The sequence below is a fragment of the Cynoglossus semilaevis genome, chromosome 20 (assembly GCF_000523025.1).
Source record: "Cynoglossus semilaevis isolate Cse_v1.0 chromosome 20, Cse_v1.0, whole genome shotgun sequence".
NCBI lineage: Eukaryota > Metazoa > Chordata > Actinopteri > Pleuronectiformes > Cynoglossidae > Cynoglossus > Cynoglossus semilaevis.
This window is the reverse complement of record NC_024326.1, coordinates 8,327,104-8,345,264: the sequence shown is the minus strand read 5'-3', so window position 1 is coordinate 8,345,264 and position 18,161 is coordinate 8,327,104. Positions and strand designations below refer to the sequence as shown.

At 37.5% G+C, this 18,161-nt stretch overlaps 1 protein-coding gene across 1 annotated transcript; it reads left to right on the top strand.

Annotated features, from left to right (window-relative positions):
* Positions 1–5,083: 5,083 nt before the first annotated feature.
* kiss1ra (KISS1 receptor a) lies at positions 5,084–13,757 on the top strand. The gene is made up of 5 exons (XM_008334416.3): positions 5,084–6,307; positions 8,149–8,273; positions 11,905–12,040; positions 12,129–12,367; positions 12,913–13,757. Exons 1-5 carry the CDS (start codon positions 6,049–6,051, stop codon positions 13,294–13,296), a joined length of 1,143 nt encoding a protein of 380 aa, XP_008332638.1. The 5' UTR covers positions 5,084–6,048; the 3' UTR covers positions 13,297–13,757.
* The last annotated feature ends 4,404 nt before the right edge of the window (positions 13,758–18,161 follow it).

Here is an 18,161-nt window from a genome sequence, read left to right as displayed (position 1 = left end):
ATTTTATGTGCGTGCGTTTTTTCTTTATAGCCTGCTTAACATTTCTGACACAAGGAGAGAAAATTAACCCTTGGATAAACAATGAAAGAAGCCGACTGAGAAAGGACAACGCCAGGCAAAATAAAGCCCCTGTTCACTATTCCTGTTCTGAGCTGTTGCTGAATAACCTTGTTTTTCACAGCAGGTATGTCAATTCCCATAACTACAGTGTAATATATGTACCAAAACAATGCAAATAGTCCAAACAAAAACCATGCAAGCATGTGGTGCTGTCAACAGGACACTGCAGAAAGATAAACTTCAAAAAATGAAAATGCTACAACAACAGCATCTAAAAAATGAAAAAAAAAAAACCCCAACATCTTATATGATCCTTAAATATGAATAATTTTGCTTTAATAATTTCACCCAGTTTCCATGTCATTTTTATGGTTTAAAAACCTGTTGGAATATACACGTTTTCCTAACACGTTTTAGAACTTTTGGACTTCCCCTTGATTTACTCAAGGGTCATGCTTTCTCCTCTAAATGTCCAGTTTATAAAATAATGGACCAGGGTGTTTAATTATCGTTAAACTCTTGCTGCAGGGAAAGGACATGAAGCTAGTTTCCCTCTGGAGACATTTAGTGTCTCAGCCATTTTCTCCTTCTGAGCTGTAAACATGCTCACGTGGCTCATGCAGACGTGAGCGATGATTGATTGGATGCTATTCAACAACCATCACAGTGATGAATGCAGAATCAAATGACAGGTTTTCTTTTATTGAATAGCCATGGTGTTTTTTACACATGAGTGTGCTGATGCGTATCCCCTGTTTCTGCAGCCTGTGGTAATGATCTTGGTGGGGGGATCTTTCTGCACAGCGACAGACTTAATCCACATTCCAGATATAACACTAAGACGGCTGCTCACTGAAACATTTATTTAATGAAGCACGTTTTACCAAAACAATTAGGAACAAAAAATACTAACATTGCTCATTGCATGACCATGTGGTGACTTAGTTAAATGCATTTTTGTTGTTGTTGTTATAATGACACACAGGAAAAAAAATAGTAATTAGAATTTTCTGCGCAGAACTAATTCTGAGCATGATTACGTTTAAATGTTCCTCTGTGTTTAAATCTGTATTTGTGCTGCTGCTGTTTCCTACTCACAAACCAATCAACATCTCTGCAACAATTCACAGAAAACTCCAGCCCCATTATTTCTGCACAACTTCACCTCTCCTCCATCTCCCTCCTCTTCTCATCTTCTCCACTGTTGTTTTGGAGTTCCATTGTCTCTGTTTACTCCCTCCTTTTCCACTTGTTTCTTTACAACGTGTATTGATAGTTCCCAAAGTTCAGGCCCTTTAATCTGGAAAATGTCAAATAGCATCCAGGCTGTGTCATCACAGCCCGTTGGGTCTACACTGAAACCAGGGATCAATATATTCAGGCTGTTCCTGGCTTTTACTGTCTACAAACGCCATTAATTTGATCCCAGTTGAACCAGCACTGTTTACTTTAGGGTGTGTTCAAACTCAGCTTTCTGAAGTAACTAAAATATTTTTAGGTTAAAAAAACAGAAATAATAATAATAATAATAATAATAGATATTATTATTATTATTATTATTATTATTATTATTATTATTATTATTATTATTATTATTATTATTATTATTATTATTATTATTATTATTATTATTATTATTATTATTATTATTATTATTATTATTATTATTATTATTATTATTATTATTATTATTATTATTATTATTATTATTATTATTTACCTGTGTGCTTGTCAGTGGTTTATACTATAACAACTGGGCCCAAATATGTTTCAGCTGCTTTTACTCAATCTCTGTTCTTATTTATTTTAGTTTTTTTATCATTTTGCCTCGTAGAATATTTTATTTCTAATGTGCAACATTTTGTTTTTTGCTTAATTCTAAAAGACAAATTCAATTTATCAGATCAGATCAGATCCTCCTCAGACTGTGGGTTTTTCTTTCCTTTCTTTTTTACATTTCAGTTCCTGACAAATCACACTGTTTGACGTTAATCTGATAAACTTGTCCAAGACATCAGTTATAATGCACACAGACTGCAGAATGCTGCCATCTATCAAACAAAAAGCAATGTGTTGCAAATTGTGACGCACGCTTGCAATGACACTGGAATTTTAATTAGTTTGGCAGTAAAGTCAGTTTGGTTTGGGGATCAAATCTAAAGACAGACTACGATTTATCTGCATTCTTCTCCTTCTTCTTCTTCTTCTTCTTCTTTTTCTTCTTTATCTGTGCTTCATTCTATTTGCTTAAAATCAAATTACTCTGTTCTTCTAATGTACCTAACACCAGTTCTGATGGTTTCTGGTATTATAAAAAACTTTGGTCAAACTGTCAAGTGCATAATTATTCTTACTCATAATTAGGATACAGAGTAGCTATTGTGCATCGTCTTTCACAGAGTGGGGTTGTTATCATTCACAAAGGACTGAACAACGCATAGAACTCCCACTTGATCCTTTAAAGAATCGTACCCTTCAGCCATGATTGTGTTGTGTCATTATTGTCACAATAAATAACTGCCACTTGAACATAACTGCCTTTGTTTATGTGTGAATACACTGTTTGAGAATCACGCTCTTGAAGTGGTGTGACACATTAGTTCGAATAAAGAAAATTATATTTTTTTATTCCTTAATTGTCACTCTCAGAAAGTTTGTGGTGAGCTGTTCTTTTTCAGGTTATGTTCTCTTATCAACATATAGTATACATTAAAACATGTGTAAATCCTGACTGCTTTATTTTCTCTTCACTCTTTGGAAACAAACTTACAAATAATTCTGTCTCCTATGTGTCATGTGTATGTCTTGTATAGATACATAAATATTTAGGAATAATTCAAGTGTCGATAATGTATCGCTCAAGGAACTGCATTGCATTTCATACAGTGTGAAAGGAACTGTCCCGTACTGTGGTGCTGAAATGCAGCAGTACAATTAAACTACTTTTTTTATATATTGCTGCCTATTTTTATCTGGATATTTTAAACTATAATTGTAAACACAATAAACAAAAGTCCTCTAAGATGAGGTGGCTAAAGGGCTAATGTTGCTAGGATACCCCATATATTAGTTATGTAGCTGAGAATCATGCTACAGCCACCGTGAATTAAGATCCACAGGGTGTGTGTGTGTGTGTGCCTGTGTCTTTGCACACCTCTGATTCCCACTCCGACGGTGTCCTTGCTCACGCTCATACTATAAAGCAGACAGCACCTCCTCTGCTCTCCTACTCTCTTCCCGGGAGGAGTCAGGGCTGCTGCTGCTGCTGCTGCTGCTGCTGCTGCTGCTGCTGCTGCTGCTGCTGCTGCTGCTGCTATTATTATTATTATTATTATTATTATTATTATTATTATTATTATTATTATTATTATTATTATTATTATTATTATTATTATTATTATTATTATTATTATTATTATTATTATTATTATTATTATTATTATTATTATTATTATTATTATTATTATTATTATTATTATTATTATTATTTACCTGTGTGCTTGTCAGTGGTTTATACTATAACAACTGGGCCCAAATATGTTTCAGCTGCTTTTACTCAATCTCTGTTCTTATTTATTTTAGTTTTTTTATCATTTTGCCTCGTAGAATATTTTATTTCTAATGTGCAACATTTTGTTTTTTGCTTAATTCTAAAAGACAAATTCAATTGATCAGATCAGATCAGATCCTCCTCAGACTGTGGGTTTTTCTTTACTTTCTTTTTTACATTTCAGTTCCTGACAAATCACACTGTTTGACGTTAATCTGATAAACTTGTCCAAGACATCAGTTATAATGCACACAGACTGCAGAATGCTGCCATCTATCAAACAAAAAGCAATGTGTTGCAAATTGTGACGCACGCTTGCAATGACACTGGAATTTTAATTAGTTTGGCAGTAAAGTCAGTTTGGTTTGGGGATCAAATCTAAAGACAGACTACGATTTATCTGCATTCTTCTCCTTCTTCTTCTTCTTCTTCTTCTTTTTCTTCTTTATCTGTGCTTCATTCTATTTGCTTAAAATCAAATTACTCTGTTCTTCTAATGTACCTAACACCAGTTCTGATGGTTTCTGGTATTATAAAAAACTTTGGTCAAACTGTCAAGTGCATAATTATTCTTACTCATAATTAGGATACAGAGTAGCTATTGTGCATCGTCTTTCACAGAGCGGGGTTGTTATCATTCACAAAGGACTGAACAACGCATAGAACTCCCACTTGATCCTTTAAAGAATCGTACCCTTCAGCCATGATTGTGTTGTGTCATTATTGTCACAATAAATAACTGCCACTTGAACATAACTGCCTTTGTTTATGTGTGAATACACTGTTTGAGAATCACGCTCTTGAAGTGGTGTGACACATTAGTTCGAATAAAGAAAATTATATTTTTTATTCCTTAATTGTCACTCTCAGAAAGTTTGTGGTGAGCTGTTCTTTTTCAGGTTATGTTCTCTTATCAACATATAGTATACATTAAAACATGTGTAAATCCTGACTGCTTTATTTTCTCTTCACTCTTTGGAAACAAACTTACAAATAATTCTGTCTCCTATGTGTCATGTGTATGTCTTGTATAGATACATAAATATTTAGGAATAATTCAAGTGTCGATAATGTATCGCTCAAGGAACTGCATTGCATTTCATACAGTGTGAAAGGAACTGTCCCGTACTGTGGTGCTGAAATGCAGCAGTACAATTAAACTACTTTTTTAATATATTGCTGCCTATTTTTATCTGGATATTTTAAACTATAATTGTAAACACAATAAACAAAAGTCCTTTAAAATGAGGTGGCTAAAGGGCTAATGTTGCTAGGATACCCCATATATTAGTTATGTAGCTGAGAATCATGCTACAGCCACCGTGAATTAAGATCCACAGGGTGTGTGTGTGTGTGCCTGCGTCTTTGCACACCTCTGATTCCCACTCCGACGGTGTCCTTGCTCACGCTCATACTATAAAGCAGACAGCACCTCCTCTGCTCTCCTACTCTCTTCCCGGGAGGAGTCAGGGCTGCTGCTGCTGCTGCTGCTGCTGCTGCTGCTGCTGCTGCTGCTGAAGCGTAAGTCACAATCAACCCAGCTGTGCCTGGAGAAAGAGCAGTGGATAATAATCAACAAAACATTTTGGCAGAGCATGTTTGTGCCAAGGCTATAGGAGAACACTGCCTCCTACACAAGACTGTTTTCTCTGACTTTCATTCCTTTCCTCCACAGCGACGGAAGATTAGGCAACGGGGGTTAAAAGAGGCATGAAACTACGAGTAGAGCAACAAAGAGGGGTGAACGCAAACTCCAGAAAAGGAAGCCACAAGCACCATGGATTTACTTCAAAACATTTGGTGGCCGACATCTGTGTGCCTCCCAGCGCTCATTCATCCTCCTCATGACAAATCCCTTTAGCTGCCTGGGGCTGCAGAAAAAACCCATTGTGCTTCAAAGTGCTGAGGGCTGATGTTGTGACACAGAGAGAGCAATTTTCATGCAGTTTGACGGAAGGACACATCTTTTATTCTCCTGGCTTCTCTGGACAAAAGCACATGTGAAAGGTCTCTCTCTCTCTCTCTCTCTCTACAACCTTGCTTTGGCTGAAATTTAGCAAATGAAATGAACAGCACTCTGTAAAACCTCAGGATCTCACCCACTTCTCCACGTTGCCATTTTATCTCCTAACTTCCTATGACTGTGAACTTTGAACATTGTTCTGGCTCGTTCACAGACACGCCCCCTCGATACTCCACTTCAATCTACTTTCCTCCGTCTTTCAAGTCTTATCTTTTTATCCCTTTTGTTTCTTCCGTTATTTTCCCATCCATTTAAGAAATATCCTTCCGTCCTCCACAGCTTTAGAGCAGACGTGGCTTAGTGCACGCATACACACTCCCTCTCCCTTACTTTTCATTCTTTGTCACTAACACCCCTCTTCTCGTGGCACTCATTCTCTCACCATCTGCACTCTCATTCCAACAGAAGTGTCAGAATGCATGCCTCTGACGACCTGTGGAACTCCACCGAGGAAGTCTTGATCAATGGCTCGCAGGTGACAAACTCATCTCTGGGAAGACGTGTGGACAGTGACGTGGAGGACGACGGGGATAAGCACCCCTTTCTCACTGATGCCTGGCTGGTGCCTCTCTTCTTCTCCCTTATTATGCTGGTTGGACTCGTGGGCAATTCCTTGGTTATTTATGTCATTTCCAAACACAGGCAGATGAGGACTGCCACAAATTTCTACATCGGTAAGTGAATAAAAATCTTATCTTTTTATATTTGTGGATGCATGCTGTAGGACAGGCGCAAAACACAATATCTAGGGACACAGAGGTCAACATCATCAACTCCTGGGACATTTCCAAGTTAATTTTCTATGCACATCATCTTTTGAATTAGTAACTACAAAAGTAGTGGCTTCAAAAGATCAGAGTAACTAGTATTCATTTAAATATTCCCTCTCATCTTCACACAGTCAGTGGACAGCTGATATGGACTTGTCTTTAGAGTGTACTAGAGGACAGATCCCCGGTGTGAAATACAATTTCACATTAAGTACATTAAGCGATACTGCTGTACAGTGTATACTGTAAGTAGCTGTGAAAAGCTGAATACCATTCATGACGCACGGGTATTTGAATCTCAAAGGCTAAAGAACTTCTCTAAAATCCTTGATGGAACAAGTGTTGTTGTTTTTTTTATTGTTCATCACTGACAGATTTCCTGTCTCTCCTCATTCAGTAAACATTTAACATAATTTATGCGTGTTATGACTCATGCGCTAAGTTGTGTGTTTTCTTACTGACAAAGTCTTGTTAAGGTGTAGAAAAGGCAACCACTGAATCTGTTTTAAAATATTCAGTCATCCCTTCATTCCTCTCCTGAAGCTACATCTTTTTCAGGGAGGATTGGAAGGTGGGACCAATTTCATCATTGGTCCAGCAGTCCATCACAGAGTCACATATAAAAGACAAACATCATCAGCACTCTCACCCAAACCCATGGTTAGTTAATTACAGTTAGTTGTCTTAACATGTCCAATGGGTTGTGGGAGGGGAAGAAATCTCAACTATAGACCAACAGGGTGGGAGAACAAACAGCTTGTGAAATGTGGTCCCTAATATTTTCACTTCAGATTTTTCCCTCGGCTTAAAGCCATGCCAATCACAGGCAGACAAACGGGCCAAAAACACGTCACTCTTCTGGCAGAGGTAATAGTTGGGTGAAAGACACTTACAAATGTCAACAGGTGGACTGTGGGGATTCTAAGTGGTAACAAGAGAAATCAAAGCCGAGCCTCAATCACGCACTCGTGGTTCATCTCCCCTGCATTCAGTTCACACCTCCTGTGATTGATGTTTGTTGATGAAGTCAATTACGACGCATCTGATGGAGCTTTGACTCCAGCTGTCATCCGAGGAGAATTCCAAATGTGCTTCAGAGTGGGTAGGATGTGGACTGTGGATTACATGTCTCCTTTTAAAATGTCCTATGATGCGGGGCATGCATGTGAATGGTGGATTCATCTCCTGACAGGAGTTTCATCCTTGATGACGTCTCAGGGCCAGAGAAATGACACTTCTTATTTACTGCAATACTAGCTGAACATCTGCACCATCTGCTTATGTGTTTAAAAAAAGCTGCAGCTACCGTAACATTATTATCAGCAGCTCAGTCACACAGGAAACAGTGCACTTGCCAGGACTATGATTAAATGGAGAAAAAGGAAAAAACAACGTCTGAGAATCGTGGTGACGGAAATCTCTGGTTTACAGCACAAACCAGAGATTACAAAATTTGGTTTTGAATGTCTATTTGTAATAATAAGTCACTGGCTGACAGAATTGTGTTGAGTTTAAAAATTAAAACACGTTTGTGTGGCACCGTGCAGGAGTTCCACTCACCCGTTGTCAGTCAAACATCAGATCAACAGTACATTATCAAAGTGAGGCAGAACACTGGACAGAAAAAATAAAAAAACAAGCCTTTTCTGATGGAAAAACATTGTAGCAATTTTTATGACACCCATTTGGTCAAACACTACTCTGAGTGTGTTTACTATATGTTTGTGTGTGTTTGTTTCTTACAGCAAATCTGGCGGCCACTGACATCATCTTCTTGGTGTGCTGCGTCCCCTTCACTGCCACCTTGTATCCACTTCCTGGATGGATCTTCGGAAACTTCATGTGCAAATTTGTTGCATTTCTACAACAGGTAAAACCATGATTATGATATCATTGATAATAGAGAGGAGGTTATCCTTCCAGGCTTTAGAAAGTAGCTGAATGTAAGATGACGTAGAGACATACAAGGCTCATTTGAGCATAAAAGATCGTTCTGCCACATGGGCAGAGAATAAAACATTTTCTGAATAGAAATGATGGAGATGTGATTCAGTTGAATAATATGAACACAGACACCTTTTGAACCTTTTAATTCTTAGCACACTGCACCTGCCAAAAAAGCTCCAACTGGTTGCTGCAAAAAGTGACATTATGGAAATTATGATATTTTAACGGTCTTACTGGAATTATGGAAATTATGATATTTTAACGGTTAAGAAGTTGGCTCTTACTGGTGGTTCTCTTAGTCAGAAATGAAAGCATTACGGGCAACTATAAATATATATATATATATATATATATGACCTTTATATAACTCCGAAGGAATGAAAAGACACAATTTGGCGCCACTGTCCAAATTACTGTATTCATCTCATGTAACCTCAAACTACTTCCTGTTCTCTACCAGTAGTTGTGGAAGTCAACAAAATAAAAGCATTGTTTATAATAATACGATAATAATACAATAAATATTGCCTCCTTCCCCTTAGACAACAGCAAAACCATACATAACTTAAACTATCTCCTGTCTATATTAAAACCTTACTTTTTATATAGCTTGGAAAACAGTTTGTAAAAAAAAAAAACATCTGTGTTGAATCTCTTACAAATACTTGTATGGTTCAGGAAGCCTGCAAATTACAATATTTGTAGGTTTAAAGTGCAAGGTTACTTGCTTTATCTTCAGAGATTTTAGACATTTACTAAAACGTTATATAATATGTGCAAAGGATGGAAGGCGTTTTTTTTTTCTTCAGAAGAGCCAGTGTTAGGTGAGAGCAGGAACAGGGTGGCAAGTACAAATTAAATCTCCATCACACAGATCATGAATGATTCATAACCCTGTACCCTGTGAGCTGTACAGGTAATGCAAAACAGGTGAGGTGTGTTTTTGAGTCAGAATTGCACAATTAGGGAACAGGAGAAATGCAAAGGTACATGTGTGTAGTCTGGCATTTACCAAGAAGAAGGGATGTAATGGGAGCAGAAGGATCATTCAGTTCGGTCGCCTTTGTGGGATGTTGGGTTGGAATTAAAGCTGTCCTAGGCAATAGTTTTGTGGTTTGTGAAACCTTTAGTAATTTTTTAAGCATCTCAAAGCTCTTGTTATGGATTTTCTCCACTGATTTATTTGTGTTAGCACTTTAATTTATTTTGTTAGAAGAAGATTTTAAAGCACAAATAAGATGTCAGTTTAAGATTTGGTAAAGGCGGTATATATATATATATATATATAAACATAAAAAACGTAAATGTACAGAGCACCAAGCACATGGAAAATTATCTTTAACAAAACTGTTTTGTGTCCTTAAATGATTTATATTAGCTGTCATCAAAACAAATTAGGCCATGCCATTTTTTTTTCACTTGATTCTCAACAAAACTACAGGGATTTCATTGAGAAACAGGTTTAGCTTGAAGCAGTGGAAAGAATTACCAGCAGGTGAGTGCTGGGTCATGAACATGGACAGAAATCTGAGAAAATCATCAGGTAACACCCAGGGTGGGCAGGTCAGAGTCAGAAAAGGTCAACTTTTTGCTCCAAACCCTGCCTGCAGACACCAAGGACAATCTCACAGGGAGAAGCTTGTATGCTGGCTTGATTACAGATTAGACGCAGTATGTACACAGTTGAGTCAGACTAAGATGATGAAGGGAGGGGTGGACAAAGGAGAAGAAGGAAATGTGAAAATTTACCAGCAAGCCGCAGACAAATTGTGCAGTGGACTATGACGGATGTGGACATGTGGATCCTTGGCTGTCTCATCATTATTAATCTGTTCATTCAGGATCTTCTGCCCAATACGTTTCAGCAACAACCATCAGTCGTCAGACGAGGTCGAGGTAGACCCTGGACATCACAGGTCCATTATCCATGGTCCATTTACAGTGCCCAATAATGATAATGATAATGATAATAATAATAATAATAACAATAAGACGGTGACAGGTGTCTGAGTGAGCGAAGAACCTTTTTGTCAGTGTTCTCACCACTGACCGCATTCTGACCCCTTTTCTTATCATATCCTTTGAAACTTTGATGGTGAGCCTTGTTTCCCTGAAGCATAATAGGTTCTGCCTTTTCAGTGACAGGTAAGAGGAGGAGAAAAGTGAAAGAGACGTGTTATTACAGAATAAAAGAGAAAAAAAAGGATCCCATATGAATCCATATGGAACTTCTGACATCACTGCAGTGTGTAGTGAGTCAGTGACTTCACCCACATATAATCAATGTACAGTATGTGTGGTTAAATATATAGATGTACTGTGTATTAGTGAGTGACTTACTTGTTCTTCTTAGCATCATGGTATAACTGAACAGAGAGAACAGAGAGATTTCTGTTTTTGTTTAACAGATAGAATTTAGTTTGTCAGGTATTCAAGTACAGATTTGAATTTTCTTTAACTTGTTTAAGTATATAACTTTCTAATAAAAACCGCATCTGCATTGAAATGAGATTCATCAGACTTACATGATAACCAGACTGACCGTAACGTGTATATGTTTTTTTCCCTACTGAAATGAATTGTGCATTTCTTAATTCCGGCCTTAAATTCTGCTGACGTGCTGGTGTTTCATTGAATCAAGCATTAATGAACTCTATTAGAATTAATTTGAATCATTTGCTTTCAAGCTAATTAGAAAATACTTATCGTGAATGCAGTTTCCTTTCTCCTCCTTTGAGCCTTTGCTTGGCTGGGTTTTCTTGTTAATAGCCAAAAGGGTGATTAGTGGAATCCTGTGTAATAAAACAGGTCTCCCCAGGACAACAAAGACATGAATGTATTTTTTAATTAAGGTGATACATTTAATACCATCAAAAATTGTGGATAACAAAGACACCAAGTAAATCTTAAGAAGACATTGTAATGCCTTAACTGAACTGTTATGTCTGGAGTAGACATGAAGGTGTTGGCAAGAGAAACGAGTCTTTGGCAGGAGAGCTGCTGCTTTTCTCTGTAACTTGTCAGAGTTCCAGCCTTTGAAAAATCTTTCAACAGTGTGAGAAAAACATATTTTTAACCATCTTTCATCAAATGCGACAGCTTCTGAAAAGTGTCATTAGACGCTGAGTCGTACATCAATGGTACCAGGGAAAATTATGGCTACATTAAACTTGAGTAAAGCCATCAGTCTACCAGTGTAGGCTTCACGGTGTGTCTTGGCCTTGTCACAGTAATGATCGAAGACTCATGTCAGAGGTTGGTGATACATACATACATTTTTGTCATATGAAACATGATGTTTGTATTGTATTGACAGCAGTAAATCCTGAAGGATCCAAATCAATATGTAGAAAACTTGTATTGACAGCAGTAAATCCTGAAGGGTTTTATTTTGTTTTTTTGACCACGTAAACATTTAATCCACCAAACATCCAAATCAATATGTAGAAAACTTTTGAAGTTTCATTTCATTTCATTTAATCTAAAACTCCTGAACTCTGAGTTATTCAAATCACCCTGTTAAATATAATGGTTTGTGTCTCTGTCATTCAAAGGTGACAGTCCAGGCTACCTGCATCACTCTGACTGCCATGAGTGGAGACCGCTGTTATGTCACGGTGTACCCTCTGAAATCTCTTCGGCACCGAACGCCCAGGGTAGCCATGATTGTCAGCGTCTGCATTTGGATCGGTCGGTTCTGCTCAAAACATTGTCATTTTTACTCATGAAAAAAAAAGAAAAAAGAATTGATTTGTAACACAGTCCTTGTCCATTCCAGGCTCCTTCATCCTGTCTACGCCGATTTTAATGTACCAGCGTATAGAGGAAGGATACTGGTATGGCCCGCGACAATACTGCATGGAGAGATTTCCCTCTAAAATGCATGAAAGAGCTTTCATCCTCTACCAGTTCATTGCTGCCTACCTGCTGCCTGTCCTCACCATCTCCTTCTGCTACAGCCTGATGGTGAAGAGGGTCGGGCAGCCCACCGTGGAGCCCATGGACAACAACTACCAGGTCTCTTCACATTCTAGTTTTCCTGCTTTTTCCGGACTGTAAAAAAAAAAAAAAAAAGCAAAAGCAAGTTTATATAAAAACATCAAGTTTCAGTTTGAAATTGAACAGGGTTTATATATGTTATCCTTCTAAAATAGTAACAAACATGAAATTTAGTTCCAGGTCCTATTATGACATCCACAAACTCTCCCTTAGACATTAGCATTGCTAGCATTACCTAGGGCTATATAGCCTAGTAAAACCATTAAACTAAACCTATTTAAATTTAAATGGAAATTAAATTTTAAACTTTAATTAAATTTGTTGACAGGGACTGATTGCAGCCCTAATGGCTGCAGTACTGGGCAACTCAGGCCACCTTGATATGCCAGGAATTACATTTTTTTTTTTTTAAATGTTAAATATTAAAAATGTGCAGTATTGCCGTTTGTTCCTTTATTATATACTGGTCATGCTTAAAAAAGGCCAGAAGGCATCATTAATTAGTATTCAAACGACAACATGACAGCTTTTAACCAACATTCTCTTTTCTTAATTGCCCTTAGGTCAACCTCCTGTCTGAAAGAACCATAAGTATCCGGAGCAAAGTGTCCAAAATGGTAGTTGTGATCGTCCTCCTCTTTGCTATCTGCTGGGGCCCCATCCAGATCTTTGTCCTCTTTCAGTCCTTTCATCCCAAATACCAACCCAACTACGTCACCTACAAGATCAAGACGTGGGCCAACTGCATGTCTTACGCCAACTCCTCAGTCAATCCCATAGTTTACGGCTTCATGGGAGCCAGCTTTCAGAAGTCCTTCAGGAAAACCTTCCCCTTTCTGTTCAAACACAAAGTCAGGGACAGCAGCATGGCTTCGAGGACCGCCAACGCTGAGATCAAGTTTGTTGCAGGGGAGGAAGGCAACAATAATAATAACGGAGTTGACTGAACACAATATACAGGAGCAGAAATATCTGACTCTCCCTGTTGGATATGATAAATTGTTAATAGCTGATTTTACCGGGAATTTCACCGATACATTTTATGAATGTTTATCAATACACTATGTGTATAGAATGTGGGTAAGAACAATTTGCTCCCCCTGTCATTGTGAAGGAAAGCTGCTGCTGGCATGTATCGCCCACAGAGACATGCAGGACTCCAGCTGAAAAACAGCGGCCAGACATTACTGTTTGTTTCAAAAGGAAATGTGTGTAAATTAAGGAGGGAGAGCCAGTGGTAATGGACAATAAATTAGACAAAATGGAGGCTTTGAATGGGTAATTAACATAGTGCGTTAAATGACTAACACAAAAAATGTTTTGACATTCATGTCAATCACTCAAAATTGAGTTTACATAAGAGGTTTTTAGGCTTAGTCATTTTGGAAAAAGAATGCTGGATAAAAAACAACAATTAAAAAGAAATGTTTCACGTAAAAAAGTGCTATGAAATGTCATTAGCTTAGATGGTTATGTGTTTATTAGCTGGGAACCTTAGTTTGCTGAGATTCCCAGCTGTTAATGTCCAGCAGAGTGACAGTAGGTGGCAGTAATGCAAATAAAAATATGCACAGGGACTGTCCAAAAATGGGGGGAGACTGACTAGTTTATGAAATGTCAATGAAATCTCTAGATGTTTTTTGTGTGTGTTTTAGAACACCATATTTCAATTTAATGCTAGACTGTACGTGTAAGGTTTTCACGTGTGTGGTTTCAAACTGTGCGTAGTCAATGTTTGGCCTCAACTTTCCACACAGTTTTCAGCTTCATAGAACAGCAGGTGATCTTGGTCTGATCCTGGCACAGATATATCTGTTCACATTTGCATTTTACAGATAGTGACTCATTTCAATTTCAACTCAACATTTGAACTTTTTGACTGAGATGTAGAATGAAGTTCATACAAAAGGGGAAACAGTAGAAATCTACACTATATTTATTCTCTTACATGTATATATGTATATATGTATGTATTATGTGTAAACAATGAATTACCAAAACACAGAATTAAAGGAAACCTGGAATTTTAGCAGGTCTCCTTCAAAAATCATCACAACCAAAAAAAAAAAAAGAAAATTAAAAGTAACTGCATCACCTTCTGTTGTTTGCCGTGAACTGCCATTATATGTGAATGAACATGGTTAAAAGCATATTACATTTTTTTTCTTTTGTATGGTGGAAATTCAGCCTAAAAAACATGATGAATGGAAGCTGGCTGAATCAGGAAGTGTCAACAGGGGAAATATCTTTTGTGTCTGACAGACATGTATTCAGTCCTTTTTTAATGAAGGACTCTGTCTATCAGACACCTGAAATTTGAATCTGCAATCCCCGAACAAGACAAACCCTCTGCCCTCACAAAGTTGACAAATAATAATAAAAAAATGTAACGGTCAACTGGTCTTACTCAAGCTCAGTCTGAATTAAAAATAATATATATTTTTTATTTTTATAAATTGTTTTTTATTAAAATAATTTAAAGAACACAAAGAAATGGAAATATAACCTACAACATTTGGCCCACAATAGATAATGCAGATCTTTACTGATGTGTGCTGGATCAGCAGGGGACATGATGGACGTGATGGAAAGACTCACCGCTCTGCCCATATATTCAATTCAAATGCACTTTATATTCTGCTAGGATGAGAGGGCTTTAAAAGATAATCTATTCAGCTGCTTGTCACAACAGAAAAGAGCTAAAACATTGGTCTGCCGATAGAAACTCTCGACTTCTGCCCTCAACCCTCAATGACTTTCATACTCATTCCTCCAACTGTGGTCAGGAGAAAGTCAGCTAATGCAATTCCCACTTCAACTGGATAAACCACAGGACATTCATTTACCAAGGCTCCGATTAAATCGAAAGGCTTTTAAAGGAAAATCAGAGTGCTCTCTGCTACTATAATTATTTATGAACGGGAAATAAAAATGGGACTCAAGGACTGTCATTGATTGAAAAAAAAATATCTGAGCGAATCTTTCAAAAAGACCTGGTAAGGTTCATCTCTTATTTCATCTTACGTGATAATGTAACCTCTCGAGTTTGGTTAGAGATGGGAAAAAACATGAGTCAGTTCACCAAGGGTTAGAGTGAAATGTCAGTCAAAAACAAAGTATAATTAATGTGATAACCAGCAGATAGACTGTTTTTTTCCATTCAGCGCTGTTGTCACATATGCTAATATAGGTTTATTTGTATGTAAATTCATGCTAATTATGTGTTTAATGCACCCTACTTATGTTGCATTCACTCCCCATGTGGCCATTAGCAGTTGTAAATGTGATGTTTACAGTACATACCGCTTTACCCTGAGCACCCATTTCTACTGTAGTTCTACTGCACTTAACCTGGTGTTATTATGTCTTTTTCATAGTAGAGCTCAGTAAAAGAAAAATGTCTGCAGTTAGTCAGATTCTGCAAAAGAAGTAGAAACAACAACACGGTTTTTCAAGCAGGAGACCAGAGATTTTAACTGTACATGCTACTGGTGTGAAAGTTCTGTACGCGTTCTGTTCAGTTGGCTGTGTTAACTGTGCAAACAGTTTAATTTTATTTATCTTTTTTATATTATTTTTATTTATGCTATTTTAGAATAGAATTTTAGAATTGTTTCTTTTCATTTCCCTGCCTGGTTTTCTCGGTGTGGTCTGGATTTAGCTCTCAATACTCTAGTTCCTTCACAGTGCTGTGACATTTGGCTAACACTTCAATCCAGTTTAATGCATATTTACTGAACAGGTACTTGGCTCTGGCAAGTACACAGATTTAAATATCCAGGGTCTGAAAAAATGGTGATAAGACAAACCTAATCTTTTGGGTGTTCTTTTTAAAACACAACTTTCAATGAAGCAAGAATTTCTGTGTTATCCTCTTAGTGTGGCTAAAATGCATGAATAAAAATTAATTGATAACCCCAAAACTAAAAATACACAAACATCTTTTCCTAATGTTGATTTTCAGAGACAAATGCTACGGTAAAGTGACTCACGATTCAACCAAGTCAAAGCTGCCCACACTGTTCCATTGGACTTGATGATGATAATAACCTTGCAGACAACACAGCCTGAAGCCCCGTGGTGTCCATTTAGCAGGCTTAGCCGTAGTTTGGATCAGAAACCACAAGAGGCTTTTACATCATTTGGGTCCATGTTGAACTAAATAAATGCGTCAGGAAAAAGCACAGAGACCCAATGTGGGAGGCTTGACTCAGTGAGAGATGGGAGCCGCTAACACCGAGGCCAGCGAGTACTTTGTACTTTGTACGTAGCTGGCTCTGTGACACATCTTTTGACGTAAGTTATTGTGTATTCACCTACAGTATTTTCTGTTCCCTGCACAATAGCTTTTTACACAATAGTGTCAATTTGTTTTTTCTGTCATTTGGATTATATGTATTTTTGCAGCAAACAACACTTTAGAACTCTTACATACATATTTATATAATTTTTTTTTTAAAAAGCATCCAACCTACTCATTTTCTCAAATTCTATGATTTAATGTGTTTTGTTTATGTTAAGCAGAGTTCTGAATTATCCTGTTGATGTCAATGGTTTATTACATTACAGTGTTTGGATGTTGTAGTTATATTGTCTCCAGGTTCTTTGTGACGGTGGTGATAATTCTGACAGCCCTAATAAAAAAGCATTTAGCAGATTTGACGGCATCCCTTTGACATGTTTACTGCAGTTCGGCTCAGTCAGTCGGTCTCTGCCCTCTGATTTCTGAGACATTTACTCTCACGCCTTCCTGACAGATCATCCCTCATCATAAACTGTACCTGCAGTCCCTCCTCTACCTGCCTCCACTCTCGCCGCGCTGAAGCCTCAGGCTCGGAGAGACAAATAGCGCCTCCACTTCTCCCTGAGCTTCTTTCAGCTCAGATATCTCGGCCTTTGTCACAACACACAGCGACTCAGTTACTTCAGATGTTTGGATCTAAAAATAAACGCATGATGACAGGTATAAATGGCTGAGGTTCAGGTACATTCAGGTCTAACAGATGCTTAAGATCTCATAAACTGCGTCAGCTGCCCTCAGAAATAATACAAAGTAATCTTTATGAAAAATAATGACTCCTGGCTGGATGTAGGGCTCCCACAGGAAATTAATCTCCTCAAAAGAAAATGTTACAACAAGAGTGATTCAAACATGTTTGGAGACAAGCCAATGGCTGTTTGTTTACCCTCCTGTTTACAGCCACTCAACATGACTATAAGTGTCAATGAAAAAGCAGATGAAAGTTTACGTCACAATGACTTTGTCATATCTACATAAATTAAATTTTGACCCCGACAGCTGCTGGTAATTTATCATTACCCTCACAATGTGCAGAAAATCAGTAAATATTTCCAAGAATAAAAGCTCAATATTTCTGTGATGAAGAATTCCCTCCAGATTCAATTGTTTTTCCTCAGAATCAAGGAAAGCACTTTGCTTGAAATTACTGCCCTGAGCTGTTTGTGCTTTGCCTTGTTCAATAATGGTTCACCTCCCGGGGCTTGACACCTTGAAATAAATGCCTTTGAAAACGTCTTCTTCACTTGACTCTCAATATCCAGAACTGTCACATTAACTCTTATGACCAGGGGAAAACAAATACATTTGAGAAAAAAAAAATCATCAATCATCAAAGTCATGGTCCAATATGTGTACATACAATTGATTTCAGTCCAACAGAAATATCCAAAAACAATGGAATTTCTGGAGTTGAGTTTCTTGGTAGAACTTGTTCAACTACTAATATCTTGTGTAATTTTAGGTTTTAGGTAATCCAGACAAGAGTCACAGGCATCCTGTCTGGTAAATTTT

Coding starts and splice junctions, on each gene's coding strand:
- kiss1ra (XM_008334416.3), top strand. CDS start 6,049: ATGCATGCCTCTGACGACCTGTGGAACTCCACCGAGGAAGTCTTGATC. Junction 8,274..11,904: donor TTGTTGCATTTCTACAACAG/GTAAAACCATGA, acceptor TGTCATTCAAAG/GTGACAGTCCAGGCTACCTG. Junction 12,368..12,912: donor CCATGGACAACAACTACCAG/GTCTCTTCACAT, acceptor AATTGCCCTTAG/GTCAACCTCCTGTCTGAAAG.